Source organism: Grammomys surdaster, unplaced genomic scaffold, assembly GCF_004785775.1.
Source record: "Grammomys surdaster isolate TR1022 unplaced genomic scaffold, NIH_TR_1.0 125701, whole genome shotgun sequence".
In the NCBI taxonomy this organism is placed as follows: domain Eukaryota; kingdom Metazoa; phylum Chordata; class Mammalia; order Rodentia; family Muridae; genus Grammomys; species Grammomys surdaster.
Window position 1 is genome coordinate 1,020,359 of NW_021620536.1, and position 13,781 is coordinate 1,034,139.

A 13,781-nucleotide genomic window follows, 5' to 3' on the forward strand; every position below is an offset into this window, starting at 1 on the left:
GTGTTTGAGAGAATCTGTCTCATGGAATAGATAAAGAAGAATGAAGAACACCCTCTCCAGTATCTGCAACATAAGAGTGTGGGCAAACTCATACACATACACACACATATACACATATACACACATATGCACTATACACACAAACACACATATACACACACATATATACATATACACATACACACATACACACATACACATATACACATGCACACATACACACATAATACACACATATACACACATATATACACGTATACACAATAAGCATATACACACATACATATATACACATATATACACACATATACATACATATACATACAATACACTCATACACACATACACATATACATACACATGCACATATATATACACACACTTGCACATATACATGCACATATTCAGAAGCACGCATTCATAAACACAGATACATATAGCCATTTCTATACCATGTGGTTGTCAATAAGAGAAGTCAAAGCATGTCTGTGTTAAATTACCCACTACATGACTGAATCCCTTCATTAAAGAAAATCCATCTGGTCGAAGGGTACAGGTCAATGTGGATTCCTTCCCAACTGTACATGGGGCTTTGAGTTCCTTCTCCAGCAAATCAAACAAATAAAGGGAAATCATCTCAAATTTGTTATGAACATCTCAAAGAGCAATGCGATGAGCAGCAACAAGACAAAATGTCCATTTTGACACTTTGAATATTGCTAGCAAATGGTAAAATCTAAATCCCTAAAACATGAACTTCATGCCTGAGACAATATAATTGCTACACTATGTAATCACATTAAACTGTTGCTACTGACTTTTAGAGCACCCTGTCTTCCCATCTTCCCATCCAATGGAGAGAAGTTGACAATTTTACTTTCTTGACCTGACTTTTAACAGCAGGTGGCCCTATCCCCTAGAGTACACAGCAGCAGAAAAAAAAATTAGTGTGAAAATAATGTCAATGGTCAAATGAAAACTCAGTTCAATTTGGTTAACTGGTTGTCCATCTCTTCTACTACTGAAATCAGTACTGTGTGTGCAAATGCATGTGTAAAACCAAGCTGAATAATGACATACCATAGGGTTCTCGTGTTGACGTTTTTTATTATAGTAATTGAAGTAGTTTCACCATACAGGTGCCACATGGGACAGCATGCCATGGCAATGCCAACCGCACACTTTGTTGACATTTCAAGCGGATCTTTGTAACATTTGCATTCATATACAGGAAGCAAAGCACACAGGGATAATCTGACCCATGATTCATGTTAGTAAATATGTTCTCTCACCCATACATTCAGACTCTGCTAAAATTCAAATGCTACAGCATGTAGAACAGAGCAGCTGTTATATGAACTCATGGACCAAAAATGGCTGATATCTTTTGAAGGAAATAGAATAATTATCTGACCACTTTTCAAAGGCAAGCCTCCTTACTAATCTAGGAACCATTGGTCTTTTGAGTGATGTGCTTGTCAAAGCAAGAGCTTTCAAGTTCATTGGTGGTGATAAAGCAGAAGTCTTTCACAGATCTTCTTAGGTGACACACCCCTCTTAGTATCACAGTGAATTACCTGGGTAAATTTCTTCCAATACACCATATACTACCTCATGGCAGACCCTCAAACATAGAAGCAATCTCAACAGGTGCCATTTCAACATCGATTTCTGTGGCAGGACCAACCGTTCAAGTGCATCTCACGTCACATGGACACACACTGTGTGTTTTAGGCGTACAGACTTCAACCTTGTTCCGAAAGCTCTCGGCAAACAGAACTGAGCCAATATTTCATCCAAGTTTTATTGTTACTCCAGTAAAAACACACCACTATAAAAATTCAAGGAAGACCAGTGTTCAAAAGGCAATATTTCTCTCTTTTCTTTACTTTGTCCATGCACAGCTAAAGCTTCAAAGTGAATTTGAAGAACAGGAGAGAGAGAAAGCAGTACGAGGAATCATTTGCTTTATGAATATATTTCTACGGTTTTCATTTACTTACAAGCCAACATTAGTTCAAAACAATTAAATACCTAATAATTAATATGTAGATAACATGGCCCTTTACACTTAGAGCTCTCATTTTAAAGAGAAAAGCAAATGTCCAAAAACCACTGGGTCACAAGAACGTTAATTGTATAGTTATATTTTTATTGTAGATTAATGCTTAGAACCAAGTACATGAGATTTGGAATGTAAACTAGCAATTGCTAAATAGAGAAGGAAAGAATTTTCTGTCACTTTTGAGGTATTCACTATTTTTAAAAGAATATATATTATTAAGAATGAATAAATGCTTTATAGGAGGTTAAGTAATGGCATGTATGCAGCTATCTTTTTGGTATTTTTGAATAGTGTGTATAGCATATGTTTCCGTTTGAAGATGATGTTTACACAGGATAACAATGACATGTTAAAGAAAGAAAGCATTGAATTTCTATTCAAATATCTAAAATTTCAAATCAGCATGATCCCATTCTGGTCTACTTTCCAAACTAACGAGATAATTTGAACAAAGTCATTTTCATGATGTGTAGGAGGCACTTATTCTCTGTGTATGCGTAAATGTTAGGTGAAAGAAAGGGCTTTGGTTTTGGTTCGGTTTGAACTTCAGAGGCGAGTAACAAAGACTTTGATCTAATTTAGGCGAACCCTTGCATCTTACAGACAGCAGAGCTGCTTCACCCTGTCTCCATCTACAGCTATGTTCATATTGCAACAGGGTCTTTTAACAAACTCAAACCTTCAAGACTGGCTCACTCAAGTGAGAACTAAACTGTCCCTTTAGATTCTGTTCACAGGTGAAGACAAAACAAGCAAGTTACTACTTAGACAATTGGGGGAACACCCATATATTAGCTTGGGGATGCATTCCAACCTGGAGATGGACCAAGCAGCGGTCTATACTGCAGGTCTATACTTATCCCCTTTCTTGTAGGTAAACCAAAATCCATTCTAAGAAAAAAAAAACCCTGGTACGATTAACTGGCTTCTGGAGTTTTCTTTCTCTTCTCTTCTATTAGAGAGAGATTCATACTGTCTCTACTGCAGATATGTTTTAAGCATATGCATAAAAAATTGATAACAAAAACTAAGGAATATTTTATACCTCTAATACCTGTCTATGGCCTCCTGGGACTTCCCGGCTCATTATCATGTCTTCTCGTGGCTGCTCATTAGGAGATGGTGCCATGACAACCACAGTCCACAGCACACCAGGTGATGTACATGAATAACGAGCACGTGGCTTTCTGCACACCTTCATCCTACCCAACTTGCCCCAACAGGAACATGTAGGCAATGAGATTCCAGTGCACAAAATAAGGCTTTGCTTGGATAGACAAGGAAATGTTGTTGTTTTCACAAATGCTTGGCAATTCTGTGTATTTACACTTACTCTTAGCCTTTAATCTATGTTTTTAGGGTGAGATTTCCTAAAAATCTCAAAACGGGGGGGTGGACATTCCCCTCCCCCGTTTTAATGAAACTTCCTTCCTAGTACCTGATAGAAGTTTCAGAGTGGATACTCTGTCCGATTAAATGATCATTTGTGATTTAAGACAAACAAAGTGAATGGCCAACAAACTAGTTGGCATCACTTACCAATCATTTTAAGTGACATAGCCATGATTTTTTTTGTTTTTTCTTTTATTCCTCCGTGATTTCTTTTACATCATAAATTAAAAGAAGATGTGGCTACAAATAAAGCCCAAAGGGGGCTGATTTGTTTATTATTCACATAAAGATTCTGAAGCGTTCCAGTATTTGCATCATTTATTCTAAGAACTCTCTATGTCATGTTGAAGAATCCAAAATATGGACTCCTAAATACCACACTCATCTTCTTTATCTGGAGGCTTTATTCTCTTTCAAAAACATGAGACAAAATTCTGTGGGATGTTTCCAGTAAGAAAAGTCTCTGCTGGAATGCGTGTGTGTAGGCAGCCAGAAAGAAGCCAGAAGTAGCTGCCAGTAATGTGTAAAAAGTGAATATTACAGTAAAAAGCATACTCTCCAAAGGTAGTTTTTAAAGCAGAATACTTCAGTCTTATATCTTTGGGTCATCACCTATCCAGCTTTGAACGAGAGCAGGCCGAATGAACTCTTGGTGCTTTGGAGTCCCTTCTTCATTTACAGGAATCAGATGTAAAAATACGAGAAGGTGGCGAGTATTCTGAGTTTTACAAAAACTTAACATATGTTAGTAAAACCACTAAAGAGAAGTTTCAGCAAATATTGTACTTTCTGAGTCCAAAGATCCATAGGGTATGGTCTCTATCTGTATGGAAAACCGAGAGCGTACACTGGTTTCTAGATGGCAGGGAAGACGAGGGAGAATGGGGTGTGCTGCTCTGAAACACAAGCATGAAGCCTCTGGACAGGAAGACAGCTTCACGCTGAACTCTGAATAAAGACTCCCTCCAGATTACACCAATGAACAGTGACCTGGGCTCACTGGAGTCTTCTCTTCAGAGTCTTTGGGTTCTTCTCTGAGGTGAAATGGGAAACTACTGTTATTGGACTTGGCAAGGTAAACTGGTCTCAAAGCTGAGAGACTTAAGCACATCAATGATATACTTTCCAAAGAAAAGTGACACAGAAGTCGCACATCAGAATTTGTTACTGCCATTGTCTTGTTTCTCTATGGGACCCCCCCCCATGAAAAGTCAAATTAAAGCAAGTTTACATTTTATTCTTAACCCACTGGATTGCCTCCCATTTTTGCGTGATTCCATTATCTTACCAGATCTTTATTGATACTAGAACAAGCAGCTAAATTCCCATCAAAGGGAGTAAAATGGAGAATCAGGCTGGGATATTTTCTAGTACTTTACAGTGTGCTATAGCAACAACAAACCCGTCTTATCCTAGTCCTCTAGTCAGGCCAGCCCCAGGCATCTAAGTCTTATGTTTCACTGTTAAATAACTACTAATAGTTAGAGAAGTAGTAAGACACTATCAGTGTTTCCTCAAGTCGAAAGCCCTATTATCTAGAAAATAATTTATAACACCGTGATGGGATCTTTAGGATGAATTCTGCAGCAAAAATAACATTTCTAGTAGGAAGTAATTAATTATAAACCTAGCAAATTCTACACATTTGCGTATTTGTGTAAACAACTTTAACATGGTTTATTACATTTCCAGAAAGGTTAAATCTTATATTCAGTTTTCTGCTAATTCTTCTTACATATAATAAATATATATATTTATATGTTACTTGAGTGCATGTGTGTGTATGTACTTCACACACTTATATGACATATATACATAAAACAGCATATAAGGGTCGCTTCCTTAAGGTTCAACTGGAGGAAATAAATGAATTGCTATTATGCACAGCCCAGGGCAATCTTCCTTCACAAACGGCCATATCGGGACGTAAACAAAACATTGGAGCGAGTCATTCCGGGTGAATTATATTTCATGTTGTACAGTGGTGACCTCATGAGGAATTGGGTACTTCCTGGTAGCAAATACCTAAAAAAGGTAGTTAAAAAAATTAGATCATTGCAAAAACTTTAATGTCAACATCACTCAAGAAAGGATTGTACAACTAATTCTTTACCTATCTGATCTGAAAACTGTTGCTATCACAATGATACAATTCATACAAAAATTTTCATCCTAAGATTGAACTTTTCAGCAAGTTGAACACACAGATACAAACACATGAGATTAGTATCATGTGGCATGCTCTCCTCCGTGAACTCAAGCATCACGTCACCGTTTATTGGTTCATATTAACAATCAATTATTGGTATGTGAAAGCACATGTGGAGCCAAGAAAATATCTCTTTAAAATATGTGATACAGAAGCAGCCGCTTCGGCATCCTGAGCCTTTGGCTAACGATTGTCATGGAGAACTTGGCAAGCCACATTAACAGTAGCGTTTGTTTCAAAGGTAAAGAGCCATGGAGCCTAACTGTACAATGTATCACTGATCCACCATGACTAAAGCACATGTAAAATATTCTTAAGTCAAAACTTGATATTCTTAGACAAAGTCAATGCTTATGGTTACAAGTTATATGTAACCATGCAGCCAAATATATTTCTGACTATGTGATATTTTTCCCACTTTGTGATTTTAGAAAGACAAGATAGTATATATACTGTGTGACAATTCCATCAAGATGCTAACATTAATTTTTATACAATAAAAGTATGAATATTTACTATATTAATATTAAAGACTATAAGTAAATCTATGCCATTTCAGGTCTCATTTTTAATGCCAAGCCTTGAAAACTGTGAATTACATATAAGTTAAGCATCCATATTAGCTTCTCCTGTGAAAGCCTTGATAGGAGTTTTCCCAGTCCAATCTACAGGGCAGGAGATGAATGGCCAAGGAAATCCATAGATAGATGGATAGATAGAAAGATAGATAGATAGATAGATAGATAGATAGATAGATAGATAGATAGATAGATAGAGATGGACTTTAACATATATATGTATATATGTGGAAATTAACTATAGCATCCAAAGTCAAAGTTATAGCAAGACTTGAACAATGTAAAGTCAGGACAAAGATATGCATGATAAATTTTCAATCACAGATGTGACAATAGAAGACCAGGAATTAGCTGTGGTCTTAAACAAATGACAGGGGAGTGTCCGCTGTCTCATTTCCTTCACTGGACACTGGAATCCTCTAGAGACGATATCATAAATGAACAGATAAAAAAAACATAACGAGAGGCAAGAGCTGTCAGCTGTCTGTTCTGTGTACAACAATGTGAGAATTATGCTACATCTATACTAATGGGAAAATAAATTTACAGTTCTTTCTTATGAATCTTAAGAGAAAGAAAAGAATTCATTATAATCAAACTGCAAACAACATTCAGATTAAAATAGAATTTTCCATAATATCCATAAACATTACTTCATCATGAATAATAATACCTACTAAATCTGTTACCTAATATCACAAACTATAAATAATTGCTCCAATCATTAAGTTAATAGAGCAGTAAAATAATACACAACAAACTAAATTCAATCAAAATTCCAGAATGGGTGATGAATAATGAAACAACTGATTTCTCACATCACAGATTATATAAATTATTTTCTTAATATCACTAGGGTAATTTATATGGATTAATATGATGTCAAGAGCTAGTGATGTCTTAATGATTAATCTGATATGTTTTGCCATTAAAAAAAAAAAAAGCTTCTCTTCTTATGTAGGGCAAGGTGCAAAATAAACTAAGGTGCTTGATCAACCCTCACTAGTCAACACCGGTTGGAGCTACTACAGCCTCTGAAAAATGCATCAGGAATGATGCAGTAAACAGCGACTTATACCAACCTTTACTTTACATGTGTGCGTGCATATGCATGTGTGTGAATCCATGCATGCATGCATCTGTGCCTCTGTGCCTGTGCCTCTGTGCCTGTGCCTCTGTGCCTGTGTGTGTGTGTGTGTGTGTGTGTGTGGTCACCTGGGCATGAGTATGGAGGCCCTAAGTTGACGTCACTTTTCACTTTACTCACTGAGATGGGGTCTCTTGCTGAACCTCTCTAGATCACAAGCTAGACAGCTTGTCCCAAATGTCCTCTACCTCCTGGGTTCTGGGATTATAGGTGGTCATTACACCTACAGAATTTTTGTTTCTGTGTGGGCTCTGGGGATCTAAATTCAGGTCTTCATGGTTGCATGGCAAACATTTTATACACTGAACCATTTTGACAACATTACAATTAAAACTTTAGTTTCCAATAAATCAGTGCTATTGACACATCAACAACATTCACAAAAATGTTTTTCTAATGTCTCTCACTAGCTGTGGAACCCATGATATTCCTGCCCTCTACTTCCTGGGAGCTGAGATACCATGCCTAGCCTTACAAAAGCTCTACTTAACACATGAGAAAAATAAATATAAAATCACAAAATACAGGATCCTAAGTAATTTATTATATACTAAACAATTATTAAAGTAGTAGGCTAACACTTCTAATTTCTTTATAAATATTAGCATATTTAATTCAAATAACAATTATCTAAGTAAATGTCACTGCTAACAACATTTTAAGGGTGAATAAACTTTATGAAGCACACAGGGTCAAATGTCTTTCCCCTGGTCACATAGCTAGTGAAGGGACTTGACAGTTTCAGAGCCCTCTCTGCACATCTACAGGATTGCTGCTGTCCGGGACTGAACATTTGGTCATGACAATTCCAGACACTTGTCATTACAAAACTTGTATGCAATTATCATGTGCTTCCAGAAACGTGAAGTATGAAACGCCCAAAGAGGAACAGTGTTGGTGTATATGCCACAAAACCCAACTTTTTAATAGTAGCAGAAGTTACTAAGAAACTGTTCTTTTGGACTTGAAAAAAAAGAGAAGTGCATCACAAACTTGAAAAAGCAGATGAAATTATACTGCAAAAACACTGCTTACCTAAAGCAAATGCCCTGGGTATTGCAAGGCACTATGGAGCACTGCAAGAGTTATTTGCCTTGAAGCCTCCACTAATATCTCCTGGGAGACTCCACAGTAGCTGAACGGCAAAGATTACTTTTAAATTGTTCTTTGCGTTGGAGTTAAATAATACAATTTGATTTTTGTTTTAAGACAGGAATACTGTCTCTAGGAAGTGAAATTATAGACTATATCTGAAGAGTTCATATAAGTACTAAAAATACAAAGAAGTTTATAGCTTTTATCTTAGCTTATTTCTTGCGTTACCAAAATAGCTCATAGCTAACTGGTACCTAAGAGCAGGACATCAGAGCATCTTCATTCAGTTCACACCAGAGCCAAACTCCTCATTCGCAAGGCAAGGTGTGATCATCCTCGCATGCCCACCATGTAGATGTAGGATGCATACTTTTAAAACTCCAAACTGGTATAGAACTTTATATGCTATCTTATTGCTAATTCTGGTGACCCCCAGAATACTAATCAATCCAAAACTGATAGGGAATTCACTTTGAACGTGAGACACTCACCTTCCAGCATCTCTCTGTAGTAGGATAAGGACCCCTGAACTCCTTCAGGTGAACCCAGATTCCTGGTTTGAGGACTGCAGGGTAAATAAAATTCAACAGACTATGTGCCCTGTGCTTTGGAGGACTTTTCTTACTGTCTTGAAATTTTGTGACACAGAAATAATTTTTTTATCGCTTTGGATATAAAACTCAGTATGTTAAGTGTATTAATCTTATAGAACCACCTGTAAGTCTAGAATCCCGCCACCATCCCAAAAGAAATATCTACACTTAACTAATTTCTTGGTTTCTCTTCTCTTCAGTCTGGGTTCAGGAACTCACCGGTGAGAAAACTTAAGTGACACACACCAAGCCCTAAGTTTAGTGCCAAGCACTTATAAAAGACTATTTTCGGGAGATTCTCTTCTCTTCCCTACTCCCTTACTAAGTACCTAAGCACTGTGGTTATTTGGATTGTACCACACATATCAAATGCTTGAAGCTAGCTACACATAAAAGGAAAAGATACAGTATCTGCCTTTGGGGGTCTAGGTTGCTTCACTCGGGTTTTTTTTTTCTTGCTCTTTCCATTTACCTATGAATTTTATGTTGCCATTTCTTTCTTTTTTTTATTCAATATTTTCTTTATTTGTATTTCAAATATCCTCTTTCCTGGTCCTCCCCACCCCAAAAAACACCTATCCTATCGCCCCTCTCCTACTTCAATAAGAGTGTTTCTGCACCCATCCATTCCTGCCTCCCTACCCTCAAATTCCCCTACACTGGGACATAGAGCCTTCACAGGACTCTCCTCCCATTGATGCCAACAAGGCCATCCTCTGCTACATATGCGGCTGAAGCCAGGGATCCCTCCATGTGTACTCTCTGGTTGGTGGTTTAGTCCCTGGGAGCTATGGGGGTCTGGTTGGTTGATGTTGTTCTTACTATGGGGGTGCAAACCCCTTCAGCTCCTAACTCCTTTCTTGGGAACCCCATGCTCAGTCTAATGGTTGGCTGTGAGTATCTGCCTCTGTTTTGTCAGGCTCTGGCAGAGCCTCTCAGGAGACAGATATATTGGGCTCCTGTCAACATGAACTTCTTGGCATCCACAATAGTGTCGGGGTTTGGTGACTGTATATGGGATGAAGTCCCAGGTGGGACAGTCTTTGAATGGCCCCTCCTTCAGTGTCTGCTCCACACTTTGTCTCCATATTTGTTCCATAAGTATTTTGTTCTCCCTTCTAAGAAGGACCAAACACCCACACTTTGATCTTCCTTCTCCTTGAGCTTCATGTGGTCTGTAAATTTTATCTTGGGTATTCCGAGATTTTGGGCTAATATTCACTTATCAGTGAGTGAATACTATGTGTGTTCTTTTGTGACTGGGTTACCTCACTCAGGATGCTGTTTTCTAGTTCCATCCATTTGCCTAAGAATTACATGAAGTCATTGTTTTTTATAGCTGTGTAGTACTCCATTGTGTAAATAAACCACATTTTCTGAACCTATTCCTCTGTTGAAAGACATCTGGGTTCTTTCCAGCTCCTGGCTATTATAAATAAGGCTGCTATTAACATAGTGGATCATATGTCCTTGTTATACATTGAAGCATCTTTTGGGTATATGCCCAGGAGTGGTATAGCTGGATCCTCAGGTAATACTATGTCCAATTTTCTGAGGAACCGCCAGACTGATTTCCAGAGTGGTTGTACCAGCTTGCAATCCCACCAACAATGGAGGAGTGTTCCTCTTTCTCTACATCCTCACCAGCATCTGCTGTCACGTGAGTTTTTGATCTTAGCCATTTTGACTGGTATGAGGTTGAATCTCAGGGTTGTTTTGATTTGCATTTCCCTGATGACTAAGGATGTTAAACATTTCTTTAGGTGCTTCTTGGGCATTCAATACTCCTCAGCTGAGAATTCTTTATTTAGCTCTGTACCCCATTTCTAATAGGGTTATTTGACTCTCTGGAGTCTAACTTCTTGAGTTCTTTATATATATTGGATATTAGCCCTCTATCAGATGTAGGATTGGCAAAGATCTTTTCCCAATCTGTTGGTTGCTGTTTTGTCCTATTGACAGTGTCCTTTGTCTTATAGAAGCTTTGCAATTTTATGAAGTCCCATTTGTCTATTGTTGGTCTTAAAGCATAAGCCATTAGTATTCTGTTCAGGAAATTTTCCCCTGTGCCCATGTGTTCAAGGCACTTCCCCACTTTCTCTTCTATTAGTTTCAGTGTATCTGGCTTTATGTGGAGGTCCTTTATCCACTTGGACTTGTATTCCTTTGTACAAGGAGATAAGAATGGATCAATTTGCATTCTTCAACATGTTGTCCTCCAGTTGAACCAGCACCATTTGTTGAACATGCTGTCTTTTCCACTGGACGGTTTTAGCTCCTTTGTCAAAGATCAAGTGACCATAGGTGTGTGGGTTCATTTCTGGGTCTTCAATCCTATTCCATTGACCTACCTGCCTGTCTCTGTACTGATACCATGCAGTTTTTATCACTATTGCCCTGTAATACAGCTTGAGGTCAGGGATAGTGATTGTCCCAGATGTTCTTTTATTGTTGAGAATAGTTTTTGCTATCCTGAGTATTTTGTTATTCCAAATGAATTTGAGAATTGCTCTTTCTAACTCTGAAGAATTGAGTTGGAATTTTGATGGGGATTGCATTGACTCTGTAGATTGCTTTTGGAAAAACAGCCATTTTTACTTTATTAATCCTGCCAATCAATGAGCATGGGAGATCGTTCCATCTTCTAAGATCTTCTTCAATTTCTTTCTTCAGAGACTTGATGTTCTTGTCATACAGATCTTTCACTTACTTGGTTAGAGTCACACCAAGGTATTTTATATTATTTGTGACTATTGTGAAGTGTGTCATTTACCTAATCTCTTTTCAGCCTGTTTATTCTTTGAGTAGAGGAAGGCTACTGATTGGTTTGAGTTCATTTTATGTCCAACTACTTTGCTGAAGTTGTTTATCAAGTTTAGGAGTTCTCTGGTGGAATTTTTGGGGTTACTTAAGTATACTATCATTTGCAAATAGTGATATTTTGACTTCTTTCTTTCCAATTTGTATCCCTTTGACTTCGTTTTGTTGTCTAATTTCTCTGCTAGGACTTCCAGTACTGTATTGAATAGGTAGGGAGAAAGTGGGCAGCCCAGTTTAGTCCCTGATTTTAGTGGGATTGCTTCAAATTTCTCTCCATTTCATTTAATGATGGCTACTGACTTGCTGTACATTGCTTTTACTATGTTTAGGTATGGGCCTTGAATTCCTGATATCTTCAAGACTTTTTCCATGAAGGGGTATTGAGTTTTGTCAAATGCTTTCTCAGCTCCTAATGAGATGATCATGTGTTTTTTTTCCCTTTGCTTATATAGTGGATTTATTTTCTGAATATTGAACCATCCCTGGATCCCTGGGATGAAGCCTACTTGATCATGATGGATGATTGTTTTGTTGTGTTGTTGAATTCAGTTTGCAAGAATTTTATTGAGTATTTTTGCATTGAAATTCATAAGCAAAATTGGTCTGAAGTTCTCTTTCTTTGTTGGGTCTTTGTGTGGTTTAGGTATAAGCTTAATTGTTGCTTTATAGAAAGAATTGGGTAGTGTTCCTTTGGTTTCTATTTTGTGAAATAGTTTGAAGAGTATTGGTATTAGATCTTCTTTGAAGGTCTGATAGAATTCTGCACTAAATCCATCTGGTCCTGGGCTTTGTTTGGTGGGGAGACTTTTAATGCTGCTGCTGTTTCTTTAGGGGTTATGGGACTCTTTAGATCATTTATCTGATCCTGATTTACCTGGTATCTGTATTTACCTGGTACCTGGTATCTGTCTAGAAAATTGTCCATTTCATCCAGATTTTCCAGTTTTGCTGAGGAGAGATTTCTGTAGTAGGATCTGAAAAGTTTTTAAATTTCTTCAGTTTGTTGTTATGTCTCCCTTTTCATTTCTGATTTTGTTAATTTGTATACTGTCTCTTTGCCCTGTGGTTAGTCTGGCTAAAGGTATCTATCTTGCTGTTTTTCTCAAAGAGCCAGCTCCTGGTTTTATTGGTTCTTTATATAGTTCTTTTTGTTTCTACTTGGTTGAGTTCAGCCTTGAGTTTGATTATTTCTTGCCATCTACTCCTCTTGGGTGTATTTGCTTCTTTTTGTTCTAGAGCTTTCAGGTGTGTTGTCAAGTTGCTAGTGTATGTTCTCTCCAGTTTCTTTTCAGGGGCACTTAGAGCTATGAGTTTTCCTCTTAGCACTACTTTCATTGTGTCTCATAAATTTTGCTATGATGTGCCTTCATTTTTATTAAATTCTGAAACATCTTTAATTTCTTTATTTCTTCCTTGACCAAGTTATCATTGAGTAGAGTGATGTCACTTTTTAAACAGCTGAATAATGTTCAACTGTACAAATGTGCCTCAGTTTCCTAAGCCATTCATCTAGGTTGTTTCCAATTCCTGCCTATTAGGAATAAAGTACGAGTGAGCATGGACGAGTAAGTTTCTCTGTAGTAAGATGCAGAAGCCTTTGGGTATAATCCAAGTGTAGTATAACTGGATCGTGAGGTACACCTTGAGGGACAGATTCCTGCAGAACCACAGCACTGATTTCCACTGTGACTGTAAAAGTTTGCACTCCTACCAGCAATGGATACATGTTCCCCTTACTCCTCAACCTCACCAACATGAGTTATCATTTTGTTTGACTGATCTTAGCCATTCTGATCGTGATAAAATGAAATCTCAACATAGCTTTAATTGTCATTGCCTGATGGCTAAGGATGTTTAACATTTCTGTATGTGTTTTGTAGCC

The 13,781-nt window shown here is 37.6% G+C and overlaps 1 protein-coding gene across 1 annotated transcript in view; it reads right to left on the bottom strand.

Moving 5' to 3' along the window:
- Positions 1-1,087: 1,087 nt before the first annotated feature.
- Positions 1,088-13,781, bottom strand: part of Ttll7 (tubulin tyrosine ligase like 7) — a 126,170-nt gene continuing 113,476 nt past the window's right edge. Inside the window, exon 21 of the mRNA XM_028788086.1 lies at positions 1,088-5,482. Within this exon, the coding sequence (XP_028643919.1) occupies positions 5,362-5,482 (121 nt within the window). The 3' untranslated portion in view covers positions 1,088-5,361. The remainder of the gene's footprint in view (positions 5,483-13,781) is intronic.